The sequence below is a fragment of the Rhinopithecus bieti genome, unplaced genomic scaffold, assembly GCF_001698545.2.
Source record: "Rhinopithecus bieti isolate Rb0 unplaced genomic scaffold, ASM169854v2 scaffold_40559, whole genome shotgun sequence".
Taxonomy (NCBI): domain Eukaryota; kingdom Metazoa; phylum Chordata; class Mammalia; order Primates; family Cercopithecidae; genus Rhinopithecus; species Rhinopithecus bieti.
The window spans coordinates 745,365-765,191 of record NW_016817388.1 but is presented as its reverse complement, the minus strand read 5'-3'; the positions used below and the strand labels follow the sequence as shown (position 1 = coordinate 765,191).

Genomic DNA, 19,827 nt, shown 5'->3' with positions numbered 1-19,827 from the left:
TTTTTTTTTTTTTTTTTTTCTTAACTCTTCTTCCAGATTTTAAAATAATTGTTCACTGCAGAACATTTTGGAAAAGTATACAGGAAAAAATAAAACTTTGAGCTATTTCTTTCTAGTCTTTTCTATACGTATGTATATGTCATTTTAGAAAATTGAGATCATACAGAATTTATAGTTTAATATCTCACTCTTCCAGCTTAGTGTTCTAACACATTTCAAGAAATACTTCACCAGCTCAGTTTAAATTAGAAGTGACTTAGAAAAGAAAAGAATTAGTAAACATAAATTCATCTTCACATTTGTTAAGAAATGAAAAAAGAGTAACTTTACAGTGGAGAAATCTGACAAACACTTCCTCAGCCAGGTGATCACTGTTAACACTCACAGTGATATTATGTTGATAGCATGTACCCTGGAAATGATAAAAATGGCATTTTTACCTTTTGAAATAGGTAGCCTTCCTTCTGAAAACCTATAACACCAATCTAATCATGAGACAAACAGCAGACAAATCCCAATTAGAGACATTCTGCAAAATACCTACCAGGGCTTCTCAAATTGTCAAGGTCATGAAAAATAAGGAACGCCTGAGAAACTGTCATAGCCAAGAGGAAGGAGCCCAAGGAAACACAATGACTAAATATAATGTATCTCAGGTGGGATCTTGGAACAGATAAATGATATTAGGTGAAAATTAAATCAATCTTTTTTTTTTTTTTTTTTTTTGAGAACGAGTCTTGCCGTGTCGGCCAGTCTAGAGTGCAGTGGCGCAATCTGGGCTCACTGCAAGCTCCGCCTCCCGGGTTCATGCCATTCTCCTGCCTTAGCCTCCTGAGTAGCTGGGACTACAGGCGCCTGCCACCACGCCCGGCTAATTTTTTGTATTTTTAGTAGAGACGGGGTTTCACTATGTTAGCCAGAATGGTCATGATCTCCTGACCTCGTGAGTGATCCGCCCGCCTCAACCTCCCAAAGTGCTGGGATTACAGGCGTGAGCCACCGTGCCCGACCAGCAATCTTAATGAAGTATGGACTTCAGTTAATAATAACATGTCAATGTTGATTAATGAATTGTTACAAATGCAGCATGCTAATATAAAATGTTAATAATAGGGGAAGCTGGGTGGGGGATGTGTAGGACCACTCTGTACTATTTTCATAATTTCTCTATATCTAAAACTGTTTAAAATAAAAGGTTTATATTAAAACAAGTATCATTGACATATATATGCTCACATAAAAAGATTTCTGAAAGATTATACAGTGAATAAACCAATAAAAAAAATAGTATTTATAAATGTAGGTTACGCTCCTATTTGTGTTAAAAAATTGCACAAAGCTTGGTGTGTTGGTGCATGCATGTAATTCCAGCTACTTGGCCAAGGCGGGAAGATCACTTGAGCCCAGGAGTTTGAGGCTGCAGTGAGTGATCGTGAATAACCACTGCATTCCACCCTGTGCAACGGAGTGAGACCTCGCCTCTTAAATCCCCGAAACAAAAAAATACACAAGGTAGAGATGATAATAGAATGAACCCCCATGTATGTACCTACCAACCAGCTTCAACAGTTTCCTAACTCATTATTAACTCATAACCAAGCTGTATCCCCACCCCACCTATTTCCTCCTACTACCACAGTCAATTATTTGGAAACAAATTCTAGATGTTATATAATTTCATCTGTAAATATTTCAGTATGCATTTCTAACAAATGACCTTTTTAAAAAATGAACCATATTATCACATGTTAAATAATTAATTCCTTCATATCATCAAATATTCAATGTGCAAATTACCTTGATTATTTTGAAAAAAATTATATACTTGGTTGTTCTAATTCTCTATTTAATTAGGATTCAGATAAGGACCACACGTTGCATTTGGTTGATACATTGTTTAAAGTCTTTAATTCTCTCTTTTCCCCGTTTTGCAATTTATTTGTGGAAGAAATTGCATATTTTGCCTTGTAAAGGTTTTCACATTCTAGATTTTGCTGATTGCATCCTTGTGGATGCCAATTATTTCTTATTGCAGAAGAGGTAGTTTTTTGTTTTTTGTTTTTTTTTCCTGCACTTTTCCTAATGTGTTACAGGATATGAAAAGGTAACTCTCATTGATTTGGGATACTACTTGTGTAAAGAAACTTGAAACATTGTGAACTATTGTAAGTCATGTAAAAGGCAGGTCTAGCTAAATCTCTCCACAGTTGTTTATCCTGAAGTAATAAAAGCTTTTCAAAAAATCATCATTCAGTACCACCAGAGGATGGTATTTAAACATACTCCATGCTGTAGAGTGGCAAGTAATATCCCTTGTCATATGTCTCTTAAGTTATTTGTTACAGTTGTTATTAGGAAATAAAGGAAGGTGGCCGGGCGCGGTGGCTCAAGCCTGTAATCCCAGCACTTTGGGATGGCCGAGACGGGCAGATAACGAGGGTCAGGAGATCGAGACCTCCTGGCTAACAACGGTGAAACCTCGTCTCTACTACAAAATACAAAAAACTAGCCCGGGCGAGGTGGCGGGCGTCGTAGTCCAGCTACTCGGGAGGCTGAGCAGGAGAATGGCGTAAACCCGGGAGGCGGAGCTTGCAGTGAGCTGAGATCGGCCTGCACTCCAGCCCGGCACGCAGAGCCGAGACTCCGTCTCAAAAAAAAAAAAAAAAAAAAAAAGGAAATAAGGAAGGTTACCTTGATATATATATTCCTTCTGCCTTTCTATTTTGTTATTTGTAAAGAATATAGTATATGAAACGTGCTAGATTTTAGTTGTGAGATTGTTATATGGGGGTCCTGAATAGCGCTCTGGTGATTAACACACTGGTAAATTCTTTTTGTTTGTTTGTTTGTTTGTTTGTTTGTTTTGAGTTAGAGTCTTGCTCTGTCGGCCAGGCTGGAGTGCTGTGGCACGATCTTGGCTCACTGCAACCTCCGCCTCCCAGACTCAAGCAATTCTCCTGCCTCAGTCTCCCAAGTAGCTGGGATTACAGGTGTGTGCCACCACACTTGGCTAATTTTTGTATTTTTAGTAGAGACGGTGTTTCACCATGTTGGCCAGGCTGGTCTCAAACTCCTGACCTCAGATAATCCACCTGCCGTGGCCTCCCAAAGTGCTGGGATTACAGGCGTGAGCCACCACACCCAGCCCACACAGGTAAATTCTATAATCATTAGTTCTATGGAAAAGTACCTAGTGCATTGTTGGTACACAGTATATTTTCAGTGAACGAATGAATGAGTATCCAGTTTAAATACATGAACGTGTAAAACATTACTTTGAAATGGGAAAAAAATGTCCCAAGAAGGAAGAACAAACTGAGACAAGTTTGCATTTTTATGGTAGAAAATTCTCATCAAAGCTATGAAAAATTAATATTCACTTAACGCCTAGACGTTCTGCTTTATTAGCTTTCGTCTTTTGTGATCCTTCTGTAATCTAAGAAATATTTTTACAGTTAACACCTACTCATCTTTACTGTGCTACAAAGATTCAAACTAAGCTATGATGGAAAATTTTAAAAAACACACCTATCCCAATGGCTAAAATAAAAAATAGTGGTAATCCCCCTAGAAACTGTAATAGGTATGTATGATGTATCATTGTGGGGTTAATTGTATTTCCCTAGTAGTTAATGATGTTGAACATCTTTCCTCGTGCTTGTTTGCCATCTGAATGCCCTATTTGGGTGAAATGCCTCTTCATGTCTTTTGCCTGTTTTCTAATTAAATTCTATTTTTTAAATACTGAGTTTTTAGAGTGAGTAAATGAGTGTTTTGAGACAGGGTCTCTCCTGCTGAGGCTGGAGTGCAGTGGTGCAATCTCAGCTCACTGCAACCTCCCACCCATCCGCCAGGCTCAAGCAATCCTCCCACCTCAGCTTCCTGAGTAGCTGGGACTACAGGTGTGAGCCAGTACACTCAGCTAATTTTTAAATAATTTTTAAATGTTTCATAGAGACAGGGTTTCACTATGTTGCCCAGGCTGGTCTTGAACTCCTGAGCTCAGGTGATCCTCACACCTTGGCCTCCCAAAGTGCTGGGATTACAGGAGAGAGCCACCTCACCTGTCTGAGAGGTTTTTTTTTTTTTTTTTAATGTATTCTAGATGCAAGTCCTTTATGGGATGTGTAATTTGCAAATATTTCTTCAGTCTGTAATTTGTTCTTTTAACGTTTTTCACAGTGTCTTTTGCAGAGCAAAGATTTTTAGCTTGGTGAAGCCTAATTGATCACTTTTTCCTTATGTGGATTGCCCTTTTGAGATCAAGTCTAAGAACTCTTCTCCTGGTCCTAGGCTGAAAGGTTTTTTTTTTTTTTTAAGAAGGATTCTCGCTCTGTTGCCCAGGCTGGAGTGCAGTGGCGTGATTTCGGCTCACTGCAAGCTCTGCCTCCTGGGTTCACGCCATTCTCCTGCCCCAGCCTCCCGAGTAGCTGGGACTACACGCCTGGCTAATTTTTTGTATTTTTTAGTAGAGATGGGGTATCACCGTGTTAGCCAGGATGGTCTCGATCTCCTGACCTCATGATCCGCCCGCCTCGGCCTCCCAAAGTGCTGGGATTGCAGGCGTGAGCCACTGCGCCCAGCCTGATTTTTTTTTTTTTCTAAAAGTTTTCTAAAAGTTTTCTCTGATGTTTTATGTTTGACATTTACATCTGTGGTTTGGTTAGTGTTGATTTTTGTATGAGGTGCAAGCTTTAGGTTGAGGTTCATCTCTTGGCCTATGGATGTCCAGTTGTTCCATAACCATTTCTTGAGAGGCTTTTCCTTCTCCTTTGAATTGTTTTTGCACCTTTGTCAAAAATCAGGTGGGCATATTTGTGTAGGTCTCTCTCTGGGTTTTCTGTTCTCTTTCATTGATCTACTGTGTCTATCCCTCTCTAGGACTCCATTGTCTTGCTACTGTAGCCTTAACATTGGGAAGAAGGCTTCCTTCCACTTTATTCTTTTCCAAAAAATTCTTGGCTATTCTAAGACATTTCCCTTTCCATATAAATTTTAGAATAAGCCCATTTTTATGTCTTCAAAAAAATCTTGCTGATATTTTTTATAGGAATTGTGTTAAACCTACAGATCAATTTTGGGCCAATTTATCTCTTAATTATGTTGGGTCTTCCAATTTGTGAACATAGTATGTCTCTGCTTTGATTCCTTTCAATAGCATCTTACAATTTTCAGCATAGAGGACCTCTGCCTTTTAAAAAATCTTATTTGTAAATCAGTTGGTTAATTCTGAAACATTTAATATGCACTTAGTATGTGCTAGTACCATGCTTGGTGCTAGAAATACAAAAATGAAATACAAAGCTTTAAGAAGCCAGAAGGACAGAGTTTGAGAAGAGCATGTTGTCTGAAATGGTAGTTTAGCTAAAAAAGCAGAAAAAACTTCCCCCTCCAAAACAATTACAGTGAAATTGGAAATTGCCTAATATTTATTATTACTAAAAGAGTCACTAGATAGAACATGTTTTAGAGTACAGTCTTTGGAACAAGGCAGATGTGAGTTTGCAACTTAGCTCAGACTGGTCATTTGACTTTGGGCCAGTTGCTTACGCTTTAGAAGCCTCATTTAAAAAATCCATAGAGTAGGATGAGAATATACTGAGCTCTGAGGGTTGTTGTAAAGATTGAAGAAAACATTTGTGAAACAGCACAAAGCCTGCCACATGTCGAGTGCCCTGGTACAATACAATACAGTTATTTTTATTATTAGTTTCATCTCACATAAGGGCTAAGGAAAAAAAAAAGACAGGGTAGAAGTGGATAATGGTCAAACCTGGGGTGTGGGGATGGGGGAAAAACAGGGAACATTGAAATCAAAGGGTGATTATTATAGGATAACACAGGAATTAGATCTTCAAAGAGTCTAGGAGTCTGTCTTTCTTTAGAAGTCTGTTTTCACATGGAGAACAGTAGGGACAGTTAGTCTAAATTTTTAATTCCACTCTGCCTGGCTTTTTCCTACTACATATAGTCGTTAGGCCCAAGAAGTCATTAAAGTGTTTAATAAGGTTATTAAATTGACTAACTGCAGCTGCTGAAGCAATTTTCCTAGGAAATCCATATGATTCTAGGTAAGGGGCTGTGGAACTGTCCTCTGTGGCTGACAGCCTGTCAACATTCCTTTGAAGGATGGCGGGCAATGTCATGAGGGATGCGTCTAATTAAGAGATTAGAGGTGAACCTTGGCTTCCTGGGTGTGCTATTTGTAGCTGAGAGTATGGGGAAACTTCACTAATTCCTACTAATGGCAGAGTGGGGGAGGAGGAGACCCATGTGAATTATAGAATATTTTAAAATAAATGTACTTTTATTACTTTCAAGTACATATTTTAGCTCCAACTAGGCTAACAAATTGTTGCCTGGTACAAGTCTTAGGGGACTAAGTTATTGAAGCTATCAGAAGGATTTTCAATTATTTCTATGTAAAATAGGTGCTTCTGGGTTCTTTAGGGTGCTAGAAAACAGTTTGTTCTGCCAGATCTTAAACATTGCTCTTGTTTCCTTAGGCTGTTAATTGGCACATCCTTAGAGGAAGGGGTTTGTTAAATACAATAAACTTTAGACCAGCTGCTAAAGAACTTATCATTAATTCATGGAGCCCAAGAATCCAAGTAGATGAGGTTTTAATTTTAAGTGAAGTTTGATATTCCTTTCCTGAAGGCAGTTTGTTTATTCCTGCAGGCATTTATTTATTCATTAAATGATACTAATGGAATGCATTGGATGTATCAGGCATTCAAGTCTTACAAGATAGCCTAAGCTGCCCTACAGGAGCTTAGCATCTGCTAGAGGAGGACTACAGGTAATTACAATACAGCACAGTAGGACGTGGTGAGTAGGGACTATGCCCAAGGCAATCCCAGAGATGTTAGGGGCTCAGAGGAGGGTCAAATAAGTCAGACTGGTGAATCCGAGAAGGGTTCCCAGAAAAAGTGGGGACCAAGTTGCATTTGAAAAATGAATTGGAGTTGGCAAAAAACAGTAGAAGAAAAGAGAAGATTAAAATAAAAGAGAAGATTAAAAAAAAAAAAAAAAAGGACAGTAGGGTGGCCTAGCAGTCCAGGCAGAGAGAACAGCTTGGTCAAAGGCTGGAAGTGTGAAGTGGCGTGTTGCTTATGGGGACCTATGCTTAGCCTTTGAAAATAAGCATAGTGAAAATCATGAAAGGCTGTATTGTGCTAGTTTAGGAGTTTGAACTTGTAGGTTATGGGGCAGCCTTTGAAGGATTTTCAGCAGGAAAGCAACATCATCAGATACGTGTTTTGGAGCCATTCTTGTCTTCATGTGGGGAATGCATTGGATATGGGCCCAGATATAAATTAGCAGTTCTTGCATTAATGTTGAGCTAGAGGTCCTTAAACCAAGGCAGTAGCAGAGGGAATAGTTGTGAGTGGTTCCAAGGAGAATGACTCTGAAGGACTTGGTCTGTGTGGATTTGGGGAATGAGTCAAACAGAGGGGTCTGGGAGAACTGGATTTCTAGCTGGCGTTGGTGGGAGATGCTCTTCACTGAGAAGGGGAGCAGGATGATGTGGGAAGGGTATGGGCACAGCGTGCTCAAGGGACTTCTAGGTGGATCAGGCTAGAGGCTAGATCCATGGGAGAGGTGCCTGGACTGGGATGGAGCTTTGGGTGGGGACCATCAGTCCATGCGAGGGGGTTGAATTTGTTTGAATGAGGTCACCCTAGAATTGCAATAATGTGCAAAGAATAACAGCCTGGGATGGCACTCAGGCATAGAAACATTTCAGGGAGCAGAGAAGGAAGAAGTTTGCCATCCACAAGAGAATAGTGATATTTAGCACTCCAACCAAGTTAAATATTTTCAGGATTGAAAAAATATGTGGAGTCTTAGTGCTGCAATGAATTTTGAGTGTGCATTTAAAATTTTAAGAGACACACACGCATACACAGTGACAAGAGATGGAGGTGAAAACATAGACCAAGAGCAAAGTATCTGGATTTTTGCTTCTGTTTCCATCCCTGGGCAGAATCTGCTTTATCACACTGTGATTAGGGGATATTATGGATACTTTGGTTTAAAAATGGTTTTTTAGTCCCTCTTGTAATTTAGAATGTGCTTTTAAGAAATGATGGTTGTCTCTTAATGCACATGAAAAAAAATAAATAAAGAAAGAAATAGAGAAGAAGAAATAATGGCCAGGGCACAGTGGCTCATACCTATAATCCCAGCACTTTGGGAGGCTGAGGCAGGAGTGTTGCTTGAGCCTAGGAATTTGGAATCAGCCTGGGCAACATAACGAGACCCTGTCTCTACAAAAAATTAAAAAAGTTAAAAAATTAGCTGGGCATAGTGGCACCCGCCTATAGTCCAGCTACTGGGGGTGAGATTGGCTAAGGTAGGAGGATCATTTTAGCCCTGGAGCTTGAGGCTGCAGTGAGCCAAGATCGTACCACTGCACTGCAGTCTGGGTGACAGAGTGAGACCCTATCTCAAAAATCAGAAAAAAGAAAAGAAATAATGGCCAAAGAGCATCACTATAGGGTTATCTTGTTCTTTTTTTTTTTTTTTTTGAGATGGAGTCTTGCTCTGTCGCCAGACTGGAGTACAGTGATGCAGTATCGATTCACTGCAACTTCTGCATCCTGGGTTCAAGTGATTCTCCTGCCTCAGCCTCATGAGTAGCTGGGACTACAGGCACATGCTACCACACCCAGCTAATTTTTGTAGTTTGAGTAGAGATGGGGTTTCACCATGTTGGCCAGGATGGTCTCAATCTCTTGACCTTGTGATCCACCCGCCTTGGCCTCCCAAAGTGCTGGGATTACAGGCGTGAGCCACTGCACCCGGCCTATTGTTTTAAATTTTACCCCATGTTTTCTATTCTTATTATCTTTATAAAAGAACAAAATTATCTACTGTATATGACTTTTAATATCCCTAATTTCTATGTATAACACAAAGATTATGAAGATGAAATGATTTAATGTAGGGGAAATGTATTTTAAAAACAGAAAAGTATTATGTAAAAGAAAATGTTCCTCTTTCTGTTAATAAGTTGTTATTGCTTATTCTCATGTGGCTGGGATGTATGCACAAAGTCAACTTCAACCCTCTTTGCTTACTTTTCCCATGACCTTTGGTATCCTTTCTTTTTCTTCTTTTGAGACAGGGTCTCGCTCTTTTGCCCAGACTGGGATGCAGGGGCACAATCAAGGCTCACTGCAGCCTTGACCTCCTGGGCTCAAGTGATCCACCCTCCTCAGCCTCCTGAGTAGCTGGGACCACAGGCGTGCACCAGCGCGCCTAAGTTTGTATTTTTTGTAGAGATGGGGTTTCGCCATGTTGCCCAGGCTGGTCTCAAACTCCTGGGCTCAAGAGATCCTTCCAAAGTGCTGGGATTACAGGTGTGAGCCGCCATGCCTGGCCTGGTGCCCTTTCTTATTTGTGTCCTAGTAAGCAACTTACCCAGAAGGGCCCATTGTTTCAGTTTGAAGAGATGAAGAAAGTAAGAAATGATCACTTTTTAAATTCGCAAAAAACCTGGACCAATTTTTTATGATTAAAAATTAAAAGTCAGTTTTACAGTATACTTTGTCTTCAGATAACCAGTAAAACTATCCAGAAGTGCTCCCACCTCAGTCTTGCATTATTTAAAAAATTCCATTATGTGGCAAAAGTGTTTTCTGGATTTGCTCGTGGTGCCTGATTCATTAACTTTACTTCTTGTTTTTTAAAGTATTACAAGTACCATATTGGTTAAAGCTCATTTCAGTTTTGTTTTAGTGCAGTCATTTGCTCAGTTCTTTCCAGTCCTACTTGCACTTCTGAAGGATAATTCTTTGTTTATGATGCCATTACAGGAATTTGTAAGTGTCTGGGTTCGAGATCCTAGGATTCAGAAGGAGGACTTCTGGCATTCTTACATTGACTATGAGATATGTATTCATGTAAGTATGAAGTCAGTAGAAATAGTAATCTTGAGGGACTTGTATGGGATACATTTTATGGGATAAAGTTGACACTTATAAAAGTTTTTCTGATTCAAAAAACTGAATTTGAATGATTACAACTAATGCTTTTACCTTACATGAACTAGTAAGATGGTTCCTAAAGTTGAAAAATTACTTATTTGAATCTCTTATTGTTCCTTTGTTAATATTAATATTTTAATGTTTATTGCCTTCACATATGAAGATGCGCATGTATCTAAAATGCATGGGTAAAGAGTACTTATAGCTCATTAATGGCACTTCTTAGGATCTGCTATAGCATATTTCTGAATAATATAATGCCTGATAACCTTCAAGTTTGAGAGGATATAGAGTTCTTTGGAAAAAGAGATGGGTGGTGTTTTATATATAGAATCAGAAGGTGGGAAATGGATATGTGCAATTATTGTGATTAATTTGTCTAGAATCTGAGTAATTAATGTAATGAGTAAGCAACTAGAAATGATGTGCCTTGTGTGGATCCTACTGTGTTACAATCTCTTGAACGATGTTGTGTGGTGTGTGGCCCTCTGTGACCATCTTAAATAAGGGTAAGCAAACTTTTTCTGTAAAGGTAGTAAGTATCTTCAGTTTGTGGGCCATACAGTTTCTATCGAGACTACTTATTTCTGCTGTTGCAGGTGAAAAGCAGCCACAGACAGTGCATAAATGAATGAGCATAATTGTATTCCAATAAAACTTTATGTGCAAAGACAGGTCTCAGACTAGATTTGGCCCTCAGGCTATAGTTTATTGGCCCCGATTTTGAGGATGATACTTTTTGCCTCTAAATCAGATGCATATCAGATGCAAACTAAATTAGTTCAAACGGGGAGCATAGAATCTGACCCAGATTGTATCCGTGACTTCATAGCACAAGTGAAGTAACCATTATTTAATCTTCCCATTGTAAATAGCTAACTTGGTATATTGGACACCCAAACACCCGCCATATAACTTTTCTTTTTTAAAATTCTCTTTTCTTCCCTTTTTTCTCTGAAGTTTCCCCAACTTCAAAAAATAAAAGAAAAACCCAGAATTGCTTTTTTGATTGTGTTGTAAAGCCATTCCAGGATATGCCATGGATTTTGATTCTGTTTTGGTTTTACTCATAAGCTCACAGTGGAGTTGCATTCTGTGTGGAAAATTGTGACTATATAAGAATAAGCATTTGAAGTAAAATGAAATATTTTTAGTTGCCTTCTAACGTTCTCTAAAAAAATTGTGTGTCCTTATCACGCACTTCATGATAGGCATGAAATTTAATTATTCCCAGGAATGAATGAAAGTATAGCTTTTTCTCTGCTCTATAAATAGCCTGATGTAAATTCAGAAATCTCCATCTGGAGCCAGAAATGATGGGTTCCACAAATAGTATTTGATGGTGTCCTGGCACTTCTCTGAAACACTAATAAATTGACAATGGATAAGCCTTGGATTGGTGGACAGCAAAAACAAGCAGAGATTTAGAGGAACTTAATCAGTTAGCGATCTCAGTAGCCTCTAATCTTGAAGAGACTTCCACCTGTCATACAATTAAAAGTGGATGGCAGAGCTAGGGAGTTCTGGTTGGCTTCTCTTAGTTGTTAACCCATAGAGCTTTGAGGTAGAGAAGCTGGTCTTACAACTTGTTTAAATTAACCTCAAGGAAGATGATGTCACACAACTCTGGGATCTTAACGTTTATTTGGAATTTTAAACTAGTAGACCCTAGAACTGGGTAGCCATCATAAATACTCCCTTGAACCTGCGATGCAAATGAAGGACTTAATGCGTGGACCTCAGTCTGGTGTAGGTACCAGCTGGATTTTTAGTTATTGACAGCCATGGTGGTTGTGAGCAGAGAAATTAAAGGGAGTTTAAATGGACCCAGCCTGTGTCTGAGATGTCAGGAATCCCTGTAGTGGTCAGGGATTCTTTAGGGAGAAGGTACTGGGAAGATACCTGCTCAAGCCTCGTTAGGGCACTAGTTCTGGTATAACATGGTCTGCAAACCTAGTCCCCAAAGAGCACATTAGAGTGAGGCCCTGGTGTGCTCTAAGTCCACCCACAGAATGTTATTTGCCACAAACTCCTTCCAGCGGGTTTTGCTGCCATATTGTTAAAGATAATGGGATTTAGACCAGTGGCTACCTTGGAGGTGAGCCTCTTAACCTGTCTACATTCTGAAGTTTTCTGAACTTTACAAAGTGTAAGAATATCAGGAACTATGTCATATATTTCATGAGAACAGTTTAAAAGCTAATGCACATAATTGCTTAGATTTCCCAAGGAAAATAATCGCTGGGCATATGAAGTGGTAGAATAATAATTTTTGAAATAGTACTCATCTTGGGGGTTAAAAAATGTTTCTCATTTAGATTAGAAAATCAGATTTTGACATACAGAGAATAGAGATACTCATATTTTCAAAAACCAGGAGAAACAAATATTTTGCTAGGTTTTACTCAAAGGAGAATATTTACTCTCATCTTACGTTTACCCAAAGGAGAAGCATTGTGGCTGAGCTTAGCATGGGGACGCCATCGGTGGCTTTTTCCAAGTCTGCCTTAGGGTAGCTGGAAGGAAAACAACACTTAGTAACTAATGGTAATATTAATAGATAACATTGGCCAAGTGCTTATTATCAATCCTCACAACCACCCTGTGAATTAGATATGTACTAGTTCATCCCATTTTAGCACTCAGGAAACTGAAGTTTGAGTGACTTGCCCTGTAGCAGAACCAGGACTGGAAATCCGGTTGGCCTGTCCTCCGTGCCAGATGCTCATCCCCCACGCACTACGGCCGTTCTCTGGCTTGGATGGACATACTGTCTCTCACATACAGTAGAGAAGGGAAGGCTGTTCTCTAGTTTAAAAGTGATTTCAGGATTCCTGGTGATTTGTGTGATCTGCAGGGTGGCCATGTCAAGGAGATGAAGATTTCTGCAATGTCTCATAAAGGGTCGTGAGGAGGTGTCTCTAAGCCCCAGAGGCTCCTCCAGCTTACGTGGATGGTGGTAAAATGCAATGGATGAACCTGAGCTCCTACCTGTCATTTATATGTTAGGATTTATTTTTTATTATTTATTCTTGAAAGCAGTGCTCATAGGTGAGTAGGAGGCTCCTTCAGGATGCAGGGAGTGGTCAGGTCATATCTCGCCCTGGGGCAGCACTGCTTATTTCCGTCATCCCGGCTGTATTCAGGGCTGTTCCTGGGTTATGTGCAAGATTTCAGAGTACTGGCATAAATATAAATATATGTTTGGTGGTTTAAATCCTATTTAGAATGAATATTGGGATCATATTGTGAATTATAGATACAAGAAATGCATTTGTTTTCCTCAGGTGAGACTCATTTTCTACTTTTCTGTACAGACTAATAGCATGTGTTTTACAATGAAAACATCCTGTGTACGAAGAAGATACAGAGAATTTGTGTGGCTGAGGCAGAGACTCCAAAGTAATGCGTTGCTGGTGTAAGTGATTTAGAGTATATTGAGGAGACTTTGTCATTATATTGAATATTTAAAATTGATGTTCATTAAGATATATGGAAGATATGAAGGATTTTTATAGGCTTTTGCCTTGATTACAATATGTAGGTTTAGTTTGTTAGCTACTGCATCTGAATTTAAAATTTATCACTTAAATTTTACCAACTTTGATAGGTATAGTCCATGGAAGGCCTCAGAAATGTTTAAAGACGGGTTTTTCTTTAAGCTGACTTCTTCATACCCTTATTATATAACTATATAATGTGTAAACATAATTATAGAATAATTGTGTGATAATAATCATCATACGTAATTTGCCTTCACTTTGAGGGATTTCTGTAACAGAAGCACCTTGAATTAATCATCTAAAAACATTTTTTTCTTTCTCCTAAGACAACTTCCAGAACTTCCATCTAAAAACCTGTTTTTCAACATGAACAATCGCCAGCATGTGGATCAGCGTCGCCAGGGTCTGGAAGATTTCCTCAGAAAGTGAGTGTCCAGACACTTCTGTGACCAGACAAGGAGTGTGAGCAAGTGCTTTGCAAGAGCTGCATGGTAGCGTGGGGAAGAATGTTCCTGTTTCTGAAATGCGAATAATCTGCACTAGAGCGAAGCCCACTGGTCCATTTCCTATATTAGAGCACCATCTTGTGGCTCACATCATGTGGTACATATTTGGGACCAAGTCTTCCAGGAAGAAAACAATGAACGAATTCAATTAGATAACAAATACGTGGTCCTTTAAGCTGTCAGGCAGATCCAAATTACATGGTAGTTTAGCTGACAAAAGTAAAAATTTGCCAGGAAACAAACATGCCTACTTATCAAAAGGTGCTTCTTAAAAACTGTCTTTGTTTACAATGCTTAGAATTTACAGACCAAAATCAGCTCAATAATGGGCTGCTAATATCCTTCTGGGTTCCTCTAATGGTTTAATGCTGATCTTTGAAGGGAATGTTTATAAAGGAGTATTTGGTGGCGTGTGAACAGTCTCAGTGAGTTATTAACTCTGGATTACTCTATGATGGTGGGCATTGCAGTTAAAGCTGCCTGAGTTCACACTACCAGTGATTTCCCCCCGCCCCTCCCCTGTCACTCTTTGGAATACTGGAATACCCAGAATGCTAGAGGCCATATAGCACACTGATTTACACCTAGACTCCGAGGCCAGGCTACCTGGTTTCAGATCCTCACTCTGCCACTTACTAGCTGGGGGCTTGGGCAGATCATTTACCTCCTCTGCCTGTGTCTTCCCATCTATAAAATGGGGTAATCATAGTACCTACCTCATAGGGTTGTTGAGAAGATAGACGAGTTAGTGACTGTAAAGCACTCATGACAGTGTCTGGCATGCAGTGTGTGCTGTCTTCATGTTGGCTGTTAGTATCTTAATGTACTTAGACATGAGACAGCTTTTGCTTTTCTAATTTCCAATTTTGTAGATAAGGAAATAGGCTGAGTCATATGACTGCTAGTTACTGACAGGATCCAATCTCCTGAACTGTTTCTTTTTCTAGTAGTTTCAGGATCTGAAGTCATCTCCTTTGGGGTTCACTAAATAGGATCTTAGAGCTAGCCTGAAATAATATACTGCCTCCTCCCCATTTGGCTCTCTCATAAAGGGTTTGGATATTAACTATGCACATTAATATTAATATTTATTTCTATTAGATTGACTTAGTGCCTTTCCTTTGAAGGTGTCCTAGAGACATACAGAAAGATCCACGATTATAAATTGAGGGAGAGTGGGCAAATGAAGAGAAGCCAGAGGATTAAACATGGCAAGAGACCAGAAGAACAGATTGGCAGAGCCAAGTCCTCCAAAAACATTTCATTGTATTTTTGGGGGGTATCACAGGCATGGCAGAACAGAGACCTGGCCAAGTTTTTCCTGTCCTTTCCCCTAGAGGAGGCCTCTGATTTTAATTGTTGTCTCTATGAAGCCAAGGTGGCTGATGGCCTCTCCCTTGAGATGTGGTCCCCGCCCCACAATTCTACAGAGTTGCCTGTCACTCTAGTGTGGATGTTGTCCTGGGGGAGCTGGGGCAGCTTGTCTTCTATAGGGAAGTCTTATTTCAGGTCAGAAGACAGCACATGCCTCTGAATTATATAGCTAGTTAAGTGCAGGGTATATGTTTTTGACCAGCAATTACTTTGTTGTTTTGAACACAACCTTTCTATCCACAGTTGATCTACCCAAATGAATGACCCTGTGAGTGTCATTCAGCCATAGTGGGGTTATGCTTGTGCCAGGTTATTTTTGCATAGTGCATGGTTTGACTGTTTGCTGGTTGTATTTGATGCAGATGTCATAGTAGAAAGTGTCCTGGTTCAGGAACTCAAGGAGCTGGGTTCCAGGTCTCCCATAATCATGGTTCCTGGGGTTTTTTTGTAGCTGCATGTGAGCCTTGGAGCAGCCACTTCATTCCTTTTAAGCCTTTGTTTGCTATAGAGTGGGGTAATACTACCCCCCCATAGCCAACCTCACTGGGTGGTTGTGTCCTACAGATGAAAAGGACTTGAAAAAACCTCCAAAAACCATGCAGCGATCCTTCATTCAACAGAGGTTTATTAAGTGAATGCTTAGTCCTGTGTGCCGCAGACATAGGACTGCACAGAATGAACAAGTTCTTGTCCTCCTGACACTTCCATTCTAGTGGGGAGCACTGTGTACCTATCCAGGGCTACGGCTAGATTCCTTAATGCTGAATCTGGATTGTCATCCGATTGGGTTGTCAAATCATGGAGTTGGCAGGGGGTTCTCTTGTGATACCATTTGTTCCACTGTGGTATGTGAACATTTGCCTACAAGTTAATATTTCACTTTAAAAATGAAAGCTGATGCTTCTACACAGCCTAAACCTGAAGGAAGTGAGGAGTCAAATACCACAGGGCTGGCTTCAGGCCTGACCTGAGCTCTGCGGCCCCTGCTGACCCTCCCCAGCCTCCCTTCTGTGTCCTTCAGATCTGTGCTTGCCTGGGTTATATAAGGCAGCGCCCTTGATGTCTTTGCCCCTGCCACTCTACCCTCACCCAACCCAGGTCCACTTTAGGAAACTGGATGTGATGTATACCTTGGCACTGTGTCTTGGCCCCAGTCTGACATCCTCTGAACCCCCATTGGTTACCTAAGTAGGGCCAGCCATCAATAGCCTGTACCTTGTTCATAGAGGAATTTTAGAAACCACAGCATTAAAACATGGAAACATGCTTGTATTGTAGGTTTTTAGCATGTATTTTTAAAGCCTGGTTTTCATGTAAGTTTTGAAGTTATGAACCAGAAGCACTAAGTATGTTCAAACCTTTTGAAACCACAATGTCTTTGTATATGTGTATATATACCTATTTTTAAGGTCATTTATGAAATGATACATATTTAATAAGAAAGTACTGATCTTTGTAGAGGAATTAGAAAATTGTTTCTTTGACTAGGTACCAAATAAGAATAATTTCTACCATTTATCGAACACTTTCTACGTGTTTGGCATTTTACATGTTTTAGTCTCAGTATTTACAAAATTCTTAGGAGTTGGATATTATCTGTTTTATAGATAAAGAAATTATAGGAAAGGTGGATGTACTATATGAATCCCAGGACCTGGCAAGTTTAAAATTAGCAGTACTCTTAAATGCTGGCTAAATTTGATATGATTGTGAGATTTTTCAAATATACTCATTTTTTTTCAGTCTTAACTATAATCTCCCTTTTTTATTCTTGCCCCTGAATAACTATAAACGTAAAGTCACTTCTAATAGTTATGAAAAGTAAGTTATAGGCTAAAAAATATAAACTCAGTAAGTCTCCAACTATGGAAAATGGAATTCCTACTAATTTTTAGGTTTGAATGGGATTTTCAATTTAGGTTTGAACAAATTTATTCATGAGTGGGAGCCGCTTTCCTTCTTTACTGAATTTATCCCATTAATACAACTACATTTACCCTACAGTTTAGACTTTAGTATCATGGTTTTGTATTTCTTCAAATATTAAGGAATATTAAAGTTTTTTTTTACAAAAGGCTAGTGTTGAACTATGACAGCTAGTTTTACATACACACGATTTTTATGTCTTTGTATTCAATAGAGGGCACCACAGCACAGATCATGAATGTCTTCAATGAAGATTTGTAGGTTTTATTTTTTCTTATAGTAAGAGCTAAACAGGCTGAGTTAATTTTTTTTCCTACATCAAACTGCTAATCTTCCATGTACTATACAGATGTGTATATATATCATTGTATTGGGTTCAGTAGACCCAGGACATCCTTAGTTAGGATGAAATGATTTTGCCTAGCTATATATTGTTCTTAGCTAAACCATCATATAATACATCTAATAAAATCATGTTGAGGAAAACTGTGCTTTTCAACTGTGTCCAATTTAGGGAAAAAACAGATTTTGCTTTGTTTAGTCTAAAATTGTTATGGGGAAAGGAATAACTTCTGATTTGCACTATAAATATCTTTTTAGAAATTATTTTAAAATCCTAGAGGCTATTTTTTATTCCTTTTATAAAGATTTGAAAATAATACACTTTTTAAATGGAAGTTTCTACAAAGACATTTTATTGACTGTTTTACAAAGTACTCTTTATATTAGGTTTGAAATTGATTTTCTGCTATTAGATTTGTTTGTGGAAAATATGGCACAAACATGACTAAGGAAAAAGTAGGATTTAATATTATGGTGGCAGTCACAGCCCTCTCTGATAGTAAGCCAAATAGTACTCAGAATAAATTAATTATGCTCAACTAACCAGATGGGAAAACACTCTCAAAAGTTTTCATTTTAAATTTCAGAATGAACTGACTATAAAATAAAAGCATATATATACATTTAAAATTATTTTGCTTATTTAAAACTCATACTCATGGAGTATGGTGGCATGAATTTAGCCAGAGAAACAGAGGAGATTCCAAAGACCAAAACTGTCTAGCCGACTGACTGGTCTGAACTCTAGGCCTGGGGAAGTGTTCAGATGTCCCCTCCTCAGCCACATCTTTCTCCCTCTTTGGAATTGGGAGCTGGGTGAGCCTGGCTCCTTCTCTTTTCATCTGTGTGTCCTCCAGATGGCAGTATTGAGCAGAAAAAGAAAACACTGGGAAATAATGAGTCTAATGTACAGTAAAATTGGAAATTGAATTATAGCTCAAGAAAAAGGACAGTAGCCTTGAGGTCCCGATCAACCTGGACTCTGATCACTTTTGTTTGCTGTACCCATGTGTTAAGTTACTAGCAAGTTAATAACAACACGTGAGCGGTTCAAGGCTCAGTAGAATTGCTTCAGACATGAAATAAAGCTAAAATGAATTTGTGTCCAATATCGTTGGCATTAGTGCTCATTACTTTTGTGGTGTAATGCCTCAAACCATCTAAAATCAATTTTAAAGGTTACCCATTATTTTATAAAGAAAATAAAGCACATTTCTAACAGAAACAAAGCTGTGAGTACAATCCCATGAACAGTTCCTTGTACTTATGGCAGGCAGGAAACCGCTAACAGGCCACAGGAAACACTCTGCTCACTTCGCAGACTTCACGATCTAAGTTCATATTAATGGATTGTTGCTCTGTAACTCTTCTCTTAATCTGAAGTATTTAAAACCAGAATGGTAAACATTTGTAAATGTAGAAAATAAATCTCAAAGAGTAAAGAGGGATTTACTACTTAGCTACTTGTACTTGGTGAATTAATCATTATCATGTGACATGGTCATCTTCTGGGAGGACCCAGGGCTGAGGACACAGAGGGAAAAGGAAGGATTTAGCTGTTTTGCTTGAGGTTTTGCCTTTTAAAAAGCACTAACGTTTTACTTTTCCTTCTAATAGACCAGTAAAGCATATTTTCTCAAACTGTAAACCTGCTGAAGCAAAGGGGACAGCTAGATTTTGCTTTTAATACTGTGCATTTTAGGCATTTTGCCTTTGTTGAGAAATCATTGTTTTATTTTGTAGAAAAGGACTTGTTATTATAATGACCTTGGATTTTCACTAAACTGATATTAATGGCCAAAAGAGATTTACTTTCCTTATTACTTGTTTAAACAAGCAGAATATAAGGTAAGGTTCATTTGGTCTGAAATACATGATCTATTTTTCACAGATTGTTATACTGGAAATGTCTTATGTTGAACAAAACTCTACTTGGTTTTAGTGTTTTAGTTTTGTCCCCTATATCTGGTCTTAGTGTCTCCTCTTACATAATTATTGAACTATTATTCGTAGAGACTAAATTATCATATGTCAACGTCTTTGCTAAAAGATAAATCAGTTTTTATTTAATATGAAGGTATACTTTGATTTGATTTCATATTCTAAGATGTGCATTTCAGAGAAAACACATTCACTGATAGGAATTTGAGCATCTATAGATTTTGCTACAGAATATTTTTT

At 38.8% G+C, this 19,827-nt stretch overlaps 1 protein-coding gene across 3 annotated transcripts in view; it reads left to right on the top strand.

Annotated features, from left to right (window-relative positions):
* LOC108517883 (sorting nexin-10) overlaps positions 1-19,453 on the top strand; it is an 84,070-nt gene extending 64,617 nt beyond the window's left edge. For all 3 annotated transcript variants that reach the window (XM_017855984.1, XM_017855986.1, XM_017855985.1), the window contains 4 exons: positions 9,825-9,911; positions 13,313-13,413; positions 13,825-13,923; positions 19,390-19,453. In XM_017855984.1, coding sequence (XP_017711473.1) covers positions 9,825-9,911; positions 13,313-13,413; positions 13,825-13,923; positions 19,390-19,429 — 327 coding nt within the window. In that variant the 3' untranslated portion in view covers positions 19,430-19,453. The remainder of the gene's footprint in view (positions 1-9,824; positions 9,912-13,312; positions 13,414-13,824; positions 13,924-19,389) is intronic.
* The last annotated feature ends 374 nt before the right edge of the window (positions 19,454-19,827 follow it).